The sequence below is a fragment of the Zeus faber genome (genome assembly GCF_960531495.2).
Source record: "Zeus faber genome assembly, chromosome: 1".
Lineage (NCBI taxonomy): Eukaryota > Metazoa > Chordata > Actinopteri > Zeiformes > Zeidae > Zeus > Zeus faber.
Window position 1 is genome coordinate 36402582 of NC_137193.1, and position 15490 is coordinate 36418071.

General features: G+C 44.0%; 1 protein-coding gene across 4 annotated transcripts in view; it reads left to right on the plus strand.

Annotated features, from left to right (window-relative positions):
• The window catches only part of rabgap1l (RAB GTPase activating protein 1-like), a 63529-nt gene that overhangs the window by 31147 nt on the left and 16892 nt on the right, over positions 1–15490 (plus strand). For 2 of the 4 annotated variants that reach the window (XM_080006777.1, XM_080006778.1), the window contains exons 14-18: positions 4315–4428; positions 4637–4711; positions 4945–5070; positions 5443–5586; positions 6726–6767. In XM_080006777.1, coding sequence (XP_079862903.1) covers positions 4315–4428; positions 4637–4711; positions 4945–5070; positions 5443–5586; positions 6726–6767 — 501 coding nt within the window. Of the gene's footprint in view, positions 1–2415; positions 2508–4314; positions 4429–4636; positions 4712–4944; positions 5071–5442; positions 5587–6725; positions 6768–15490 lie in introns of those variants that run through there. The other 2 variants (XM_080006779.1, XM_080006780.1) reach the window with 2 other exon arrangements.

Consider the following 15490-nt stretch of genomic DNA (forward strand, 5'->3'; position numbering starts at 1 on the left):
ATACGCCAGTGCCTGCTGGCTGTGAATCATGGCAGAGTGTAGGACCTGATCTCGGGTCGCTGTGGAGATGAAAGGCGGCTCATCTCTCATCCATCGGATCCTTGGCTTCATCTCTGCTCATGTAACCAGATCTTTGGCTTCCTAGAGATCCGGGCCACAGCTGAGCCTGGTGAGGGCCCGGTCCAACCTGCTGAGGTGGAACGGAGTCTTCTGGCAGCCCTCCTGCCTCTTTAGTCATCCTGATGAAGAACGAGACAAGTTCTTAATTCAGTGTTTCTGTTGCCCTTCATGTCAGGACATTGAAGCGCTGAAGATAATGACATTGCGGGGAATTCTGGGCAATTCAGAGGAATATATGTTATTAAATAATTAACTCATAATTACTGGACTAGAGGGATGAACAAAATTACAAAAGATCAGATGAAAAATAATTTAACTTTGAAATATCTCTTGCAAATACTACAGTGCTGAGTCATATCAGGTTGACTGCCAATCAGCAGGATGTGTCCGTGTTAGGAGACATCTGACAATTAACACTTTATTGGTTGGCTTGTGTTGCTTTGAAAACGTACATATCAGAGCGACTGGATTGCAGGAGCATTGGTCACAAAAACGTAATTTATGCAAGTATTGAGTATTTTATGTGTCAAGGGGAACAGTCTCAGAAATTAAGACATATTTTTCCCTGTTGGTCCAAGCCAAACATGGACAAACTGTATCAGGGCTCAGTGGTGGCTATCCAAAGCTCACTGACGGGGACAGACAGATGCTTAACACGATGACGATAAATTCCACAAAAGTACAGCCTCAAAAATTACGACTGAATTGAATTACCAAGAACGAACTCTCAACAACAAAAACTACACGTGAGCTTTATAAGCTGGAAGTTATGGTAGGGCTGCCATTCAGAAACAGCTTGTAGAACGAGTCACATAACCCGGGGTACAGAGCACAAAACTTGGAGCCCTGAGCCATGGTGGAAAATAAGATGGTTTGAGGAGTCACCTTTCACTATTTTTCCTTCGTCCAGAATGGTTAATGTTTGGAGAGCCAAAGGATGCCTTCAACCCACGATGTCTGTTGCCAGCTGTCTAACATTGTGGCAGATACATAATGGTATGAGCAGCCATCCATGGTTGTAAGTATGGTTGTATAATTGTAGACGACTATACACCGATCAGCCACAACATTAAAACCACAGGTGAAGTGAATAACATTGATCATCTCATTCCAATTCCATCTGTCAATAGGTCGGATGTGTTAAGCAGCAAGTGAACAGTCAGTTCTTGAAGTTGATGTGTTGGACAAGCACAAGGATCTGAGCGATTTTGACAAGGGCCAAATTGTGATGGCTAGACGACTGGGAGCATCTCCAAAACATCAGGTCTTGTGGGGTGTTCCCAGTATTCAGTGGTAAGTAACTACCAAAAATGATCCAAGGAAGGACAACCGGTGAACCGGTGACAGGGTCATGGGCGCTGATGGGTTCATTGATGTGTGTGAGGAGCGAAGTCCAGCCTGTCTGGTCAAACTCCACAGAAGAGCTACTGTAGTGCAAATTGCTGAAAAAGTTGGCTATGATACAAAGGTGTCAGAACACACAGTGCATTGCAGCTTTCTGCATATGGGGCTGCATAGCCACAGACCAGTCAGAGTGCCCATTGTGAACCACGGAGGACCATGGAGCAATGGAAGAAAGTGGCCTCATGTGGATGGCTGGAGTGAGGGTCCGATCCGAACGAGCGTCTGTGGGATGTGCTGGAACAACAAGCCTGATCGTACTTCCAGGACCAGGTGGGGATGGTAGCTCAGGAGGTAGAGTTGGTCGTCTAGTAATCTAAAGGTTGCTGGTTCGATCCCAGGGGAATAAACTCTGTAGTGTCCTTGAGCAAGACACTTAACCCCTAATTGCTCCTGATGGCTGCGTCCGTCGGGGTTTGAATAATTGTAAGTCGCTTTGGATAAAAGCGTCTGCTCAATGTAATGTAATGACTTAAAGGATCTGCCAAATACCAACGGACACCTTCAGAGGTCTTGTGGAGTCCATGCCTTGAAGGTTCAGAGCTGTTTCGGCAGCACTAGGGGGAGCTACACAATATTAGGGGTTATTAGTGATGGTTTTAATGTTCTGGCTGATGGTGTAAGTGGACCCTATGGTTTCCTCATGACGTTTTGATATTCCTGGATGCTAAGACATTCAAGAGTGGTTCACTGAATATCAGGATGCAGTAAACGTCCAACATGGCTGAACCTTTATGGGGAGTTCTGGAGTGAAGAGTGCAAAGCGGGTTTCCACTTCGTTCTTCCTTCAAAGAGCTGATCGATTTATTTAATCTTCACCAAGTGCTGTCTCCAACCCTCCCATTTGGAGTCCCCCTCAGAACCCACCAGCAGGGTGCTCCACCAGTCTCCAGTCTTCCAGATGGGGCCTCAGAGCTCCTGTCAGATGAATGCGGTGGATATCAGCAGTGGAGTCCTCCATAAGTCTAGAGGTGAACTGTTTGGAGGTGAACAGCTCCACAATGGATCTATATATAGTAGACAGTCAGAGAGCTGCAGAAATGATATGTTGTGCCACTAGGGGCAGCTCTTTTAAATTATGACGGTACAATTTACCACCCTTAATATTACATTTCTTCTTGTGACGGGGTGGTCACATCTTCAGTATATGTTTTACACTGCTTGTGCATCATTATAGAGCAGTTGGTCTTGATACTACCATTGTCTGTGCGTCCTGTAGAGCTACATCTAACAGAATTTCTGTCTTATTTGTCTCATTTTGTGGAGCCAGATGAAATGTCTCTATAAACCCTACAGTGTAAAGACCTCACATGAAGCACTTCTGAGACATAAGAATGTGAAGCTGATTCAGGAAGGTGGATCCAGGTCCACCAATGAGGGGAATAAACTCTGCAGGAAACAGTGAGATATTAAATGGAGGTGCGCTCCCTGCCCTCCTTGCTGTTTTTTGAGACTTCATACAAAAATACTCGACATGATTCGAGACTTCACATAAGAGCAGTGTGCAGCCCAAAATATCACATTTTTCCAACTATATTTAGTGTGACGTGATGGTGTCTGGTACTTCAATCCAAATTAGTACACTAAGCACACTAAGTACCCACAACGTCATATATATTATGTTATACTGTTGGGAAGTGTAATTTGAATTCCTATTGCAGTGCATATTTTAATATTAACTTGATGAAAATATACATATCATTAAGGATGAATTTGCAAAAATACATTCATTTGCATAAATTCCTTCCACTGTGCTAAAAAGGTATTAAACCCAGCCTGAGGTGGAGCTTAGAGCCTTGATAACAAACACTGTCAGAGAAGACATGGCTGCTGTTTCAAACACCCGTTCATTGGTGACAGAGGTAAAAATGTGACCTTCAAGTGTGGCAATCCAGAATTCCACCTATCTGTCCATACTTTGAAGATAGGAGTCTCCATCACAGCCCGGCTTCAGGTCAATCCTTCCTCTGCTGTCTGAGCAACTTGGAGGCTTATCTCCTCTCCAGGACCCAGACCACCACCAACCAGCCTGACCTGCCTCCAATGGGCCCACTCCGCCTCAGACAACTTGGATTTTCTGCTCTACTGGAGATAGTCATGTTCATCATTTTGCTGGCGCACAACCTGTCTGAAATACTGATACTGTAGACACAGTAGGTCCATATTGCCTTCATAGGAGGGTTATAGGGAATGTTGGAAGACTGAAACCCCGGGAGGGAGAAAGGCAGTGGTGGCAGTGGTATAAAACTTTTGTGGACTTTATGGAGGAGGTGCGTTTTCCCAAGACGCACTGGTGCATTCGTCACCATGACGACACCATGTCACACGCATCACTTATTCTGTTCAAAACAGCAGCATGTGCAGTTTGTGTTTTCCCCAACACAAGCACAAAAATCACAAAAACATTCTTCTGGAGCGTCCATGTTCTCCAGGTGTTAGGCCTCCTATAACTGGAGCATGGGATGATGCTCTGCATTTAAACAATCTGAGGTTTTAGGTTCTGGAATTATAAGAGATGTTCGTTCCTGACTTGAAATATTTGACTGGCTCTGCAATTGTGATGATGGCGAGAGCTAATGCCTTCCAAAAATGGCTTTGGTCGTCTGTCTGTCTGTCTTTCTGCCTGCCTGCACGTCACTGTTGTCATCAGCACATCAGCTGTGTCCCAGAGTTAGACTTTTTTTTTTTATTACAACATGACAAACAGACGGAGGGAGGGTTATTTTCCTTTAAAGCAACATTGTGTGTGTGTGTGTGTGTGTGTGTGTGTGTGTGTGTGTGTGTGTTTTCCAGGAATCAGCCCAGGACGGGGTGATCACCAGAGATATCCACAGGACATTTCCTGCGCACGACTACTTCAAGGACTCTAACGGAGAAGGACAGGACTCCCTCTACAAGATCTGCAAGGTGAGAAGACACCCAGTGTACTAGTAAGACACAAACCCAATGTAACCCTTCAAACCAAGATTTATCTGGAAGGATTAACAGCTGCCCAATACAACCAGTCTGCTACTTGTCGACACTGGTAGCTGCCAACTTGTAACAACATAGCCATGGAACTATAATTATTTTATCTCTCTCTCTCTCTCTCTCGCTCTCTCTCTGTCTCGATCAGGCCTACTCTGTGTATGATGAGGAGATTGGATACTGTCAGGGTCAATCGTTCCTGGCTGCTGTCCTGCTGCTGCATGTAAGTAAACTGTCTGTATGGATTGATTGATTGATTGATTGAGTGATTGAGAATACTAAATCCCTACAGCCAAGAAAGCTATCAGACGCTAAACTTACTGGTTTCCATATTACTCCTCTACTGAGAATGAACCAAGCTACTGCATGTTAAACAGTTATAAACCACTTTTAAACCAGTCTAAACGAGATTAAACCAGTCAATCAGATAAAGCAGTCTGACCCTATTTCTCCCAGATGCCCGAGGAACAGGCCTTCTGCATCCTGGTGAAGCTCATGTATGAATACGGCCTCAGAGCTCTCTACAAGAACAATTTTGAGGATCTGCACCTCAAGTTCTACCAACTGGAGCGGCTGATGCAGGTCAGTCTGGCTGGTCACATGATGGGATGTGAGGTCACATGATGGAGGTGATGGCAGTGTAGGAAATAGTTCAAGCGTGCAGGTAGACCTGCGATACTGTCTGGTGCTGGTGACTCCAAGTTTGAGCCATGAATCTAATTCTGGGTCGTTAGCAGCATTTTGCAACATGGGGCTAACTTGGTTAGCATCAATAAGCTCTCAATGTGAAGATGTTAGCTAGGACCGCTAATCCAATCGCTAATGGACAGGCTGTCAGCATCGCTATCTGATCCAGTGCAGTAACTAAATACACAGTGCAACTGGCAGATGTTAATTATTTATATTATTTAATTGCTTTCTGCATGCTAATGTGCTAGCGGCTTCGCCCTCCAGGAGCAGATCCCAGACCTGTGGTCCCACTTTCAGCAGCTGAGCCTGGAGGCGCACATGTTTGCCTCCCAGTGGTTCCTCACGCTCTTCACAGCGAAGTTCCCCCTCTGCATGGTGTTCCACATCACTGACCTGCTGCTCTGCGAGGTACTGCAGCACACTGGAACACACTGCAGCACACTGCAACACACTGCAGCACACTATAACACACTGCAACAGACTGCAACACACTGCAGCACACTGCAACACGCTGGAGCACACTGCAAGACAGTGCAGCACACTGCAGCACACTCAGCCCACTGCAGCACACTGCAACAAACTGCAACAAACTGTAACACACTGGAACACACTGGAACACACTGCAACACACTGGAGCACACTCAGCCCACTGCAGCACACTCAGCCCACTGCAGCACACTGCAACACAGTGCAGCACATTGCAACACACTGCAACACAGTGAAGCCCACTGCAAAAATTGCAACACACTGCAGGACACTGCAAGACCGTGCAGGACACTGCAACACACTGCAACACAGTGAAGAACACTGCGAAAACTGCAACACACTGCAGCACACTGCAAGACACTGCGACACACTCTGCGACACACTGTGACACACTGTGACGCCCTGCAACACACTACGACACACTGACACACAACAACACTCTCTGCAACACACACGGTTACACACACTGCACCACACTTCAACGCTGCAACACAGTGTGACACAGTGTGACACACTGTAACACAATCCATTGCTCTCTCTCTTTCTGCCGACTATTGGACTGTCAAAGCTACACACACACACACACACACACACACACACACACACACACACACACACACACACACACACACACACACACACACACACACACACACACATACACACACACAGCATACTAGCGACATCTAGAGGCTGCAGCTCAGGTTATTTATGGACCTGTCTGGGTATTTTTAGCACTGAGTTGCCATGTGAACTGGTTGTCGGGGCAACAGAGGAGATGGGAGTTCCCAGGCAGAGCTAGCATCCATCATGTCTGTCTGCCTTTCTGTCCTATTGTCTGTACTTCTTCCTATCTGCCTGGACAGGTCATTTAACTGGTTTAACCTTTCAATCCGTTGCTCCTGATGATGTTTGAGTTTTTATGAGTTAATCATCACAATAAAAATAATAATATGTAACAATATAATAACCATCTTCCTCTCCTCTCCTCCTCCTCCACCCCTCTTCCCTCTCCTCTCTTCCTCCTTCACTTCTCCTCCTCCTCTCCTCTCCTCCTCCAGGGTTTAAACATCATCTTCAATGTGGCCCTGGCCCTCCTCAAGGTTGGTGCTCTTCTTTCTGATGCCCCTTCTTTTTTCATATATACAACATAAACTGTGTATATATACGTTCACTTAAGTTGTATTACAGACTCAATTAGATACAAATACCAATTAGAATGTAGTGGATTACAGTGAGGGGAGGAGCTGTAATCAGTGACCTGTCACTAAGTGTGTCAACAAGAATGTGAGGATTCACATGAGGAAGGAATCTGATCAAACTACTGGTGGAACTCCTAAACTTCTCAGGTAATTCTGGACCTAAAACGTGTGAGTTGTGTGAAACGTGTGAGACTGACCTGCAGCTTCCACTTGTAAATTCTCTACAAGGACTTTCCATCTCAGAATTCCTGCGAAGCTGAGCAACTTTGCAGAAACATTGGATCTACTAAAACATTGGAAATACTACTGGACTGTAACAGCACATTTAAAAAGTGATGCTAAGTGAGTACCTGCCAGAGTACTACAGAACAACTTGAAGAAGAGGAACAAAGAAAAGGGCATAAAAGGAAAAAGGACGTCATAAGCCCAAGATGGCGCTTGTACAGTCGCCTCGTGTCTGAGATGCTTGCGCGTTATTTTGTCTTATTTTGGTTGTTTATTTCGTTTTTTTGTGACAATTCCGGGAGCTCGTACACCAGATAAGAGCTCATGAACATCATCATCCACCCCTGTGGATTTATTTCCCACTTCATCTCCACATTAATTACTTAACATTCTTTGAATATAACATTACATTGAATTACTGAACCTTCTGGTCAAAGGTGCGCTCACCTTTCTGCACGCAGTGAAATGCCAGAGGAGAGGGAGACGTGCCGGTGCACTTGTGCGCCTCCGCCAACGCAGACATTGCACACCGTTACCTGGAATATTTCTCTCTAACGTGTGTTCACTGGGAAACAAACTAGACGAGCTTCAGCTACTGTTGGGGAAAAACAGAGATTTTTCTTCATCTTCCGTTTTGTGCTTCACGGAGATGCTTGCTTGTTCATGGATGGTCATGGTTGAGTGGAACGATACCCGACTGCGCTACAGCTGGCAGGCTTCCAACTCTTCAGCGCGGATTGGGACACAGAACTCACTGGTGGCAAAACAAAAGGTGGAGGTTTGTGTTTTTAAACTAAAAGTAGCTGGTGTAATGATGTGACTGATCCCACAGCGCTGTTCGCCTGATCCGGAATCTTTTTTCATTAACAGCAAACCCTTCTATTCTCCCTGTGAGTTTGTTTCATTCATACTGGTCGGTGTTGACATACCACCGCAGGCCAACGTGCAGGAGGCACAGCGCATGCTCGCCGACCAGATATGGTGTGTGGAACGGGCAAACCCAGACTCCTTAGATATTGTCCTTGGCGACATTAACAAAGGAAACCTCAGCCATATCCCCAAATAAAGATAGTTTATTAAATGCCACAACAGAGAGGAGAATACTTTGGACCACCGTTACATCACAGTAAGCAGTGCCTATCACGCCGTGCCCCGAGCTGGGAAGCCTCCAGGACTCTGAGGTGTGCAGGTAAGATTGTGGCTCATCCCTCCCACCCCGGACACAAAGTGTTTGAAACACTTTCCTCTGGTAGGAGGCTGCAGTCCCAACAAGGCCAAAACCTCTCACCACAAAGAACTTTTTTTCCCATCTGCAACTGGCCTCATCAACAAGGCCCTGGACCCCCACCACTGAAATGGACCCCCCCCCCTATAGATACTACACGGACCTGTACACCTTTAATTGAATGGGTATGTCAATGCATACATTAATGCACATTCCTTATTCTTCTGGACTATTATCCGTGAACATTGGGCATACTGTTACACTTTATATACATTTGCACATTCCTGCCCAAACTGTACAGCTTTATTTAAAAAAACAAAAACAGCCTTATTTAACATATTCTTATATATTTCACTTATTGTTTTCCTGTTGCTCTTCTTTACATTAATGTTTCATGTATGCACCGAACACCAAGGTGTAAACCTACTTGGCAATAAAGACGATTCTGATTCTGATATGGACAGATAAATAGAGGACAAGACTGCCGAGACCTACAGGATTAAATAAACATGATTTAGAAGGTGAGATAATATCAAAAAATTCAATAGCAAAATCATTGCTATCCGGCTAGCTTATAAGCTGACAGCCACAGAGGAGACATTTTCCAAAACTCAGCTGTTAACCGTGGCACGCTGCTGTCCATGCAGAGTGCACCAGCCACATGATTGGAGGGAACAGAGCAAGCAGGGCGGCCATAAAGCAGCTCGGAGTAACTGTGAGGGAGCTTCGACGAGACAATGAGACCCTCAGAAAGGAGCTGTATAAATTGAGAGACACACACCTCCTCAACCTCAGAGACAGCAAGATAAGATAAGATAAACCTTTATTAGTCCCACACCGGGGAAATTTACAGAACAGCCCCCCCCCACACACCCCACCAACCAAGAGAGAGGAAAGCTCAACCCAACAGACCCCAACCTCTCGACTCCCACCGAACACAACCCAGAATTGTAGTTCTCTGGAGCGAAGCGGAGAGCAGTCAGGCTCTGGCGCCAGGCCTCAAGACAGCACGCTTGGCACAGCACCCTGCACATTCCTCCTCCCATTCCTTTCCCTCTCCTCCCATTCCTTTCCAAAACCATAGAGAGGGCGGTCTCTAGACAGGTAACAGAATACCTGTCAAGAAACAACCTTCTCGATACACTTCAATCTGGCTTCAGAAGTGGTCACTCCACCGAAACAGCCGTTGTCTGTGACAGAGGCCTTAAAAACTGCTAGAGCTGCTGCCAAATCCTCGGTTCTCATTCTGCTAGACTTATCAGCTGCTTTTGACACTGTCCATCACAGCATACTCCTGTCCGTACTCTCAAGTATGGGCATATCGGGCAGTGCTCTTTCCTGGTTTGAATCTTACTTCACTGGGCGCTCGTTCAGTGTGACATGGCAAGGCCAGCTGTCTGTGCCTCCCAACCTCACCACAGGGGTGCCCCAAGGCTCGGTGCTGGGACCCCTCCTCGTTGCCATATACACCACCTCACTGGGCCCGATCATCCGCTCACATGGCTTTTCATATCACTGCTATGCGGATGATACTCAACTCTATCTGTCCTTCCTGCTCGACGACCCCACTGTCTCGACGCAGATCTCGGATTGTCTCGCTGACATATCCACATGGATGAAGGATTATCATCTTCAACTAAATCTGGCGAAAACGGAACTGCTGGTCTTCCCGGCCAAACAAGGTATTTATCACAACATTAATATTAAAATTGACTCTCTATCTCTTGTTCCTACCAAGGCTGCAAGGAATCTAAGTGTCATTATTGATGACCAACTGACATTCTCGGACCATGTTTCCGCCGTCTCCCGGTCCTGCCGCGTCGCACTATTCAACATCCGATAAGTCAGGCTGTACCTGACCCAATATGCCACTCAACTGCTGGTACAAACCTTGGTGATGTCCCGTCTCGACTACTGCAACGCTCTCTTAACAGGCTTGCCGGCCTGTGCGGTTAAGCCACTGCTGATGATACAGAATGCGGTGGCGCGACTGGTGTTCAACCAGCCAAAGAGGGCACATGTCACTCCGCTGCTCATCGAGCTCCACTGGCTACCTGTAGCCGCCCGCATCAAGTTCAAGTCTCTGATGCTGGCCTACAGAGTGATTGTTGGGAATGCTCCCACCTACTTAAATGCTCTTGTAAAGGCACGTTACCCCCCGGATGCTGCGCTCATCAAATGAGCGTTGCCTGGCTCTGCCGGCCGTACAACCACGGCAATCCAGTTTATTCTTATTGGTAGTTCCACGTCTGTGGAACGAGCTGCCAAAAATGACCAGAGCAGGGTCCTCCCTCTCTGTCTTTAAGAAGCACTTGAAGACCCAGCTCTTCAGGGAGTACCTCCTATCCTAACTTACAATTACTTAGCACTACCTAGCAGTATTTATTGTTACACTAATGTCTCTGTCGCAATGTAGCTTGAATGTTATTCTCCCTTGTAAGTCGCTTTGGATAAAAGCGTCTGATAAATGACTAAATGTAAATGTAAATGTAGAATCACAGCACCGCTCAAGCTCTGTTACCCCCTGAGAGGATTCACACCTACGCACAGGTAGTTTCAGGACACCTGGACATTGGAGAGGTGAGGCAGTTACTGCACCTCATCTGCAAGAGAATGGATTAATAATAGTAATAATCATTTTAAAAAAACCTACACACATGCACACCCCGACTGACTAACAAACACACACACTTGCACACTTTCAGACACACACAAACCCACAGACGCGCGCGCACACACACCCCCACAGTTATTAAAATTGAAAAAAGAGTTTACTGCCCAATCCTAATTCAACTCAATTGTTTACTTGTCAATTTACATAAGTTTATGTAATACAATATATAAAGGAAATTAAATCTTTCTTGATTACCTCATGTAACATTCAAGGGTTGCACTCTTCGGTTTTTGTAGCAAAGAGTACAAACCCAGAGTTTATCATGTGTCGAAGGACATGACATTGTCATTCTGCTAGAAACATGGTGTCGGCAGGACACAGACACCCTCTGTCCCCCAGGATACACAGAAATCTTGCTACCATCCCTCAAGCAGGAAAAACACCAAACACGGGAGAGACTCAGGTGGGATTATTGCATGGTACAAAGAGGATCTGTCAAGCAAATTAAAACAAATCAAAAGCACCATTACACATCTGGCTTAAATGAAATAAAATCACCACCATGTGATAACGATTTATATACAGTATATGTGCAGCATACACCCCCCACAGGAGTCTCTCTATTTTAACGAAAACCTTTTTGACGATCTCCACTACCAGGCCCAGGGTAGCATTTTGTTGATTGGAGACCTGAATGCCAGAACAGGATGTGAGCCTGATATAGTGGATGCTACTGGCAACAGTCACATCTTCAGACAGCCTTCACTGTACCTCTACCCCACACTTCCCAGAGAAACAACCCTGACTGTGTGGTCAACAAAATGGGCAAAGAGTTAGTGCATCTCTGACCCTCCTTAGGCCTGTATATGCTTAATGTTTGGATCAAAAGAGACTCTCGGGATGTTAACGTGCTGTTAATCTCTTGGAACTAGTGTGGTAGACTATGCGATCACTGACATGGACCCCTTCTTCATCAGCACGTTCACTGTCAGACCACAGATACCACTAACAGACCACTGTCAGATAAATGTCTATCTGAAAAAAATTGGACAACGAACAAAAAAATTATCCGAGACTTGCAAAATGTTCAAACTACACATATACAGATGGGCTCCTGACAGTGTTGTCACCTTCAAAAGTATCATCACTTCTCCTGAAATTATCAACATGGTTAATAACTTCCTCTAAACCAAATTTCAAACAAATTAATCTGGAATAAATAAGGCCATAACACAAATTAATACTATTTTTTGCAAATCAGCCAATAAAGCAGGTCTTACTAAAAATTGTTCCACAATAAAACAGAAGCCCAAAAGGGAAGAGTGGTTCGATGAAAAGTTTAAAAATGTCAGAAAAAAATGAACAAAAACACCATCAACCACAAAACACAGACCTGCATCAGCAGTAAGCTGAAACCCTGAGAGAATACAAACAGACCGTAAAGCAGAAAAAAATAAAACATTACAATCAAAAAATAAAATAAATTGAAGACTCCATCGACCAAAACCAATTCTGGGAAAGATGGAACAACTTAATCAACAAAGAAAATAAACATTTGGCAGTACAAAGTGGTATGTTTGGAACAAATATCACCGAACAGCCTAACCTCTAATCAGAAACAAATACAAGAAAAATTAAGAATACTTGAAACAATTATCAAGAACAATTAGAACCCACTTGATTACCAAATTACAATAAAATAATAAGAAGACAACATTATAAAGCTAAAATCAGGAAAATCATTCGGCCCCCACAGTATCGGGACGGTATTGCTTAAGAACAGCACTCCTGAGCTGGGCAGGCCCTGCTTTAGCTGTTCAACCTGGTCCTTCAAGCTGGCTGCTTCCCTGAGATCTGGAGTCGGGGGCTTATTTCCCAAATACACAAGTGTGGAGACAAACTGGACCATAACAACAACAGAGGCATCTGTGTGAGCAGTAATCTGGGGAAGGTTTTCTGCAGCGTTATCAATGCCCGAATGCTGGCCTTCCTTATGGAACACAATGTCTTGAGTAAAGGACAAATTGACTTCGTACAAAATCACCGCACTACTGATCATGTTTACACCCTACACACCCTATTTGATCAACACATAGAACAAAAAAAGTCAAAATTATTTTTTGCATGTTTTATCGATTTTAAGAAAGCACTTGTTTCAATCTGGCAAGAGGGATATACTATAAAATTCTCCAAAGCGGTACAGGGGGTAAAGTTTATGCCACAATCAAATAAATCTATGTAAAAAAAAAAAAAGTGCGGAATAAAAATTGGCAATAACAAAACAGACTTCTCTACTTAAGGGCAAGGTGTTCGCCAGGGATGCCACTTATCTCCAGCCGTCTTTAATGTCTACATTAATGAGCTAGCCGTGTTGTTGAACAATCTGCAGCCCCTGGCCTCACCCTAAATAACAAAGAAGTGAAATTCTTGCCCTATTCAGACCACCTGGTGCTGCTTTCACCCACAGAGCAGGGTCTACAGCAGCATCTGGATCTGCTGGAGCAATACTGTCACAACTGGATCCTGACAGTAAACTTAACAAATCCAAAATAATGATCTTCCAGAAAAATCCCAGATCTCAGGAAAACAGACACATGTTCACCCTAGGAAACATCGCACGAGAACACACCCTGTCCTTGGGCTCAAAATCAGTGCCTCTGGAAACTTTGGTCTGGCGGTGAATACATTAAAAAAAAAAGGCCTGTAGAGGTTTTGATGCAATTAGAAGAAAATTTCACCAAGTAGACATACCAATTAGAATCTGGACCAAAGTATTTGATAGTATAATCGTACCAATAGCCCTATATGGAAGTGAATTGTGGGGTCCACTCAGTCAGCATGACTACACTCGATGTCCTATAGAGGCCCTGCATGCCCTGCATGCCCAATTCTGCATACAAAGAAAAACACCCACCAATGCATGCAAGCAGAATTAGGTTGATATCTGTTAATAATTCAAATTCAGGAAAGAACAATTCAACTTTGGATGCATCTTAAATCAAGCCCCCAAGATACACTGCAATTTGAAGTACTGCAAACCCAAGAACTGAACCCCAAAAAGAATCCCCTCAATCAGCTGGTCAGGAGACTTACTGACCAACCAACACCAAACATGGTTCCATCTCAGACCAGCACTGCTTTACAATCACAAATCAGAGTAAACCCAACTGTTAAAGAAACCAAAAGGCCTCTCTGGAACATTGGAACAATCAAACCAAAACCTAAAACAGACGTCACTGCCATCTGGCCCTAGAAAGAGAATATAAATTGGCAGAATATCTCTTTACTGTCAGAGATATGAAGCAGAGACAGATCCTGACCAAGTACAGGCTCAGTGACCACAGTCTAGCCATTGAAAAAGCCGGACACAGAAAATCTTGGCTGCCTAAAGAGCAAAGATTATGTGGTCAGTGTGAGACAGGTGAGGTAGAGACAGAGATGCACTTTCTACTGCACTGTCAACAATACAAAAACAGCAGACATTTTTAAAAATATAAATTCTAATCACTATTAGCACCATTCACTGTACTGTCTGATGAAGAAAAGATGCCAGTGCTCCTCAGGGAGGGACACACAGCCCCCCTAGCTGGATGCTTCATCTTAGAGTGACATAAACTGAGGGACAACCTGAATCTGCTGTGTACATATTGTTACTTTTTTATTTATTATGTACTTATTTTTTACTTTGATTAGAATTATATTATTGTTGTTGTTATTGTGGGTTTAAATGATAGTGGTTGTCATTGTTATTACTGTTATTATTATAGGGTTAATCTGTTGTTATTGTCTCTAATGTTGTTGTTCCTGCTCAGTGAAAGCTGAATTGAAGAGAGAGAGAGAGAGAGACAGAGAGAGAGACTTTTGACTTTTAAGGTTCATTTATTTTCAGTAAGCAGCCGAAACTTGATTACGAAGGAACCAAAAAACAACAAAAATAGAGACAAACCACAGGAAAATCACAGGTCAGTGAGAGTACAGACATCTCCAGAGATAACTAGGTACGCAGGGATCTGTTGGTTTCTTCACCAGGTTTGAGACAGCTGTTCACTATAAGGACAGCTCCCTTTGTAGCCCAGACTTCCTCCTTTGTACAGTTTACTACCTTAGAGAGAGAGAGAGAGAGAGAGAGAGAGGCAGGTTCTGTGTAGTAACAAGAAACTGTACTTGATACAGTTTATAGTATACATATATACACTACATACAGTACATACATGCAACACATTATAGACACTGTATACAGTTTAAATTATCTGTGTATATATGTATATGAGTGTATTTATGTGTGTGTATATATATATATATATATATATATATAAAATGATCTTAATTTAAGTAATAGCATAAGTTGAATTGAGAGTATAGGACAGAGTGTAGGAGAAAAAGGTTTTTTTTTGTTTTTGTTTTTAATGGTTATTAATGTGTTTCCTATTGTTTCATAAAAGTCTGATATTAAAACAAAATCATTAAATCAAAAAAACCTCATCAGTAGTAAATTCAACACCTCCAGACCCCACAGTACACTGGATGGTGGGGCAGATGGCGCCCTCTGCTTGTCACACA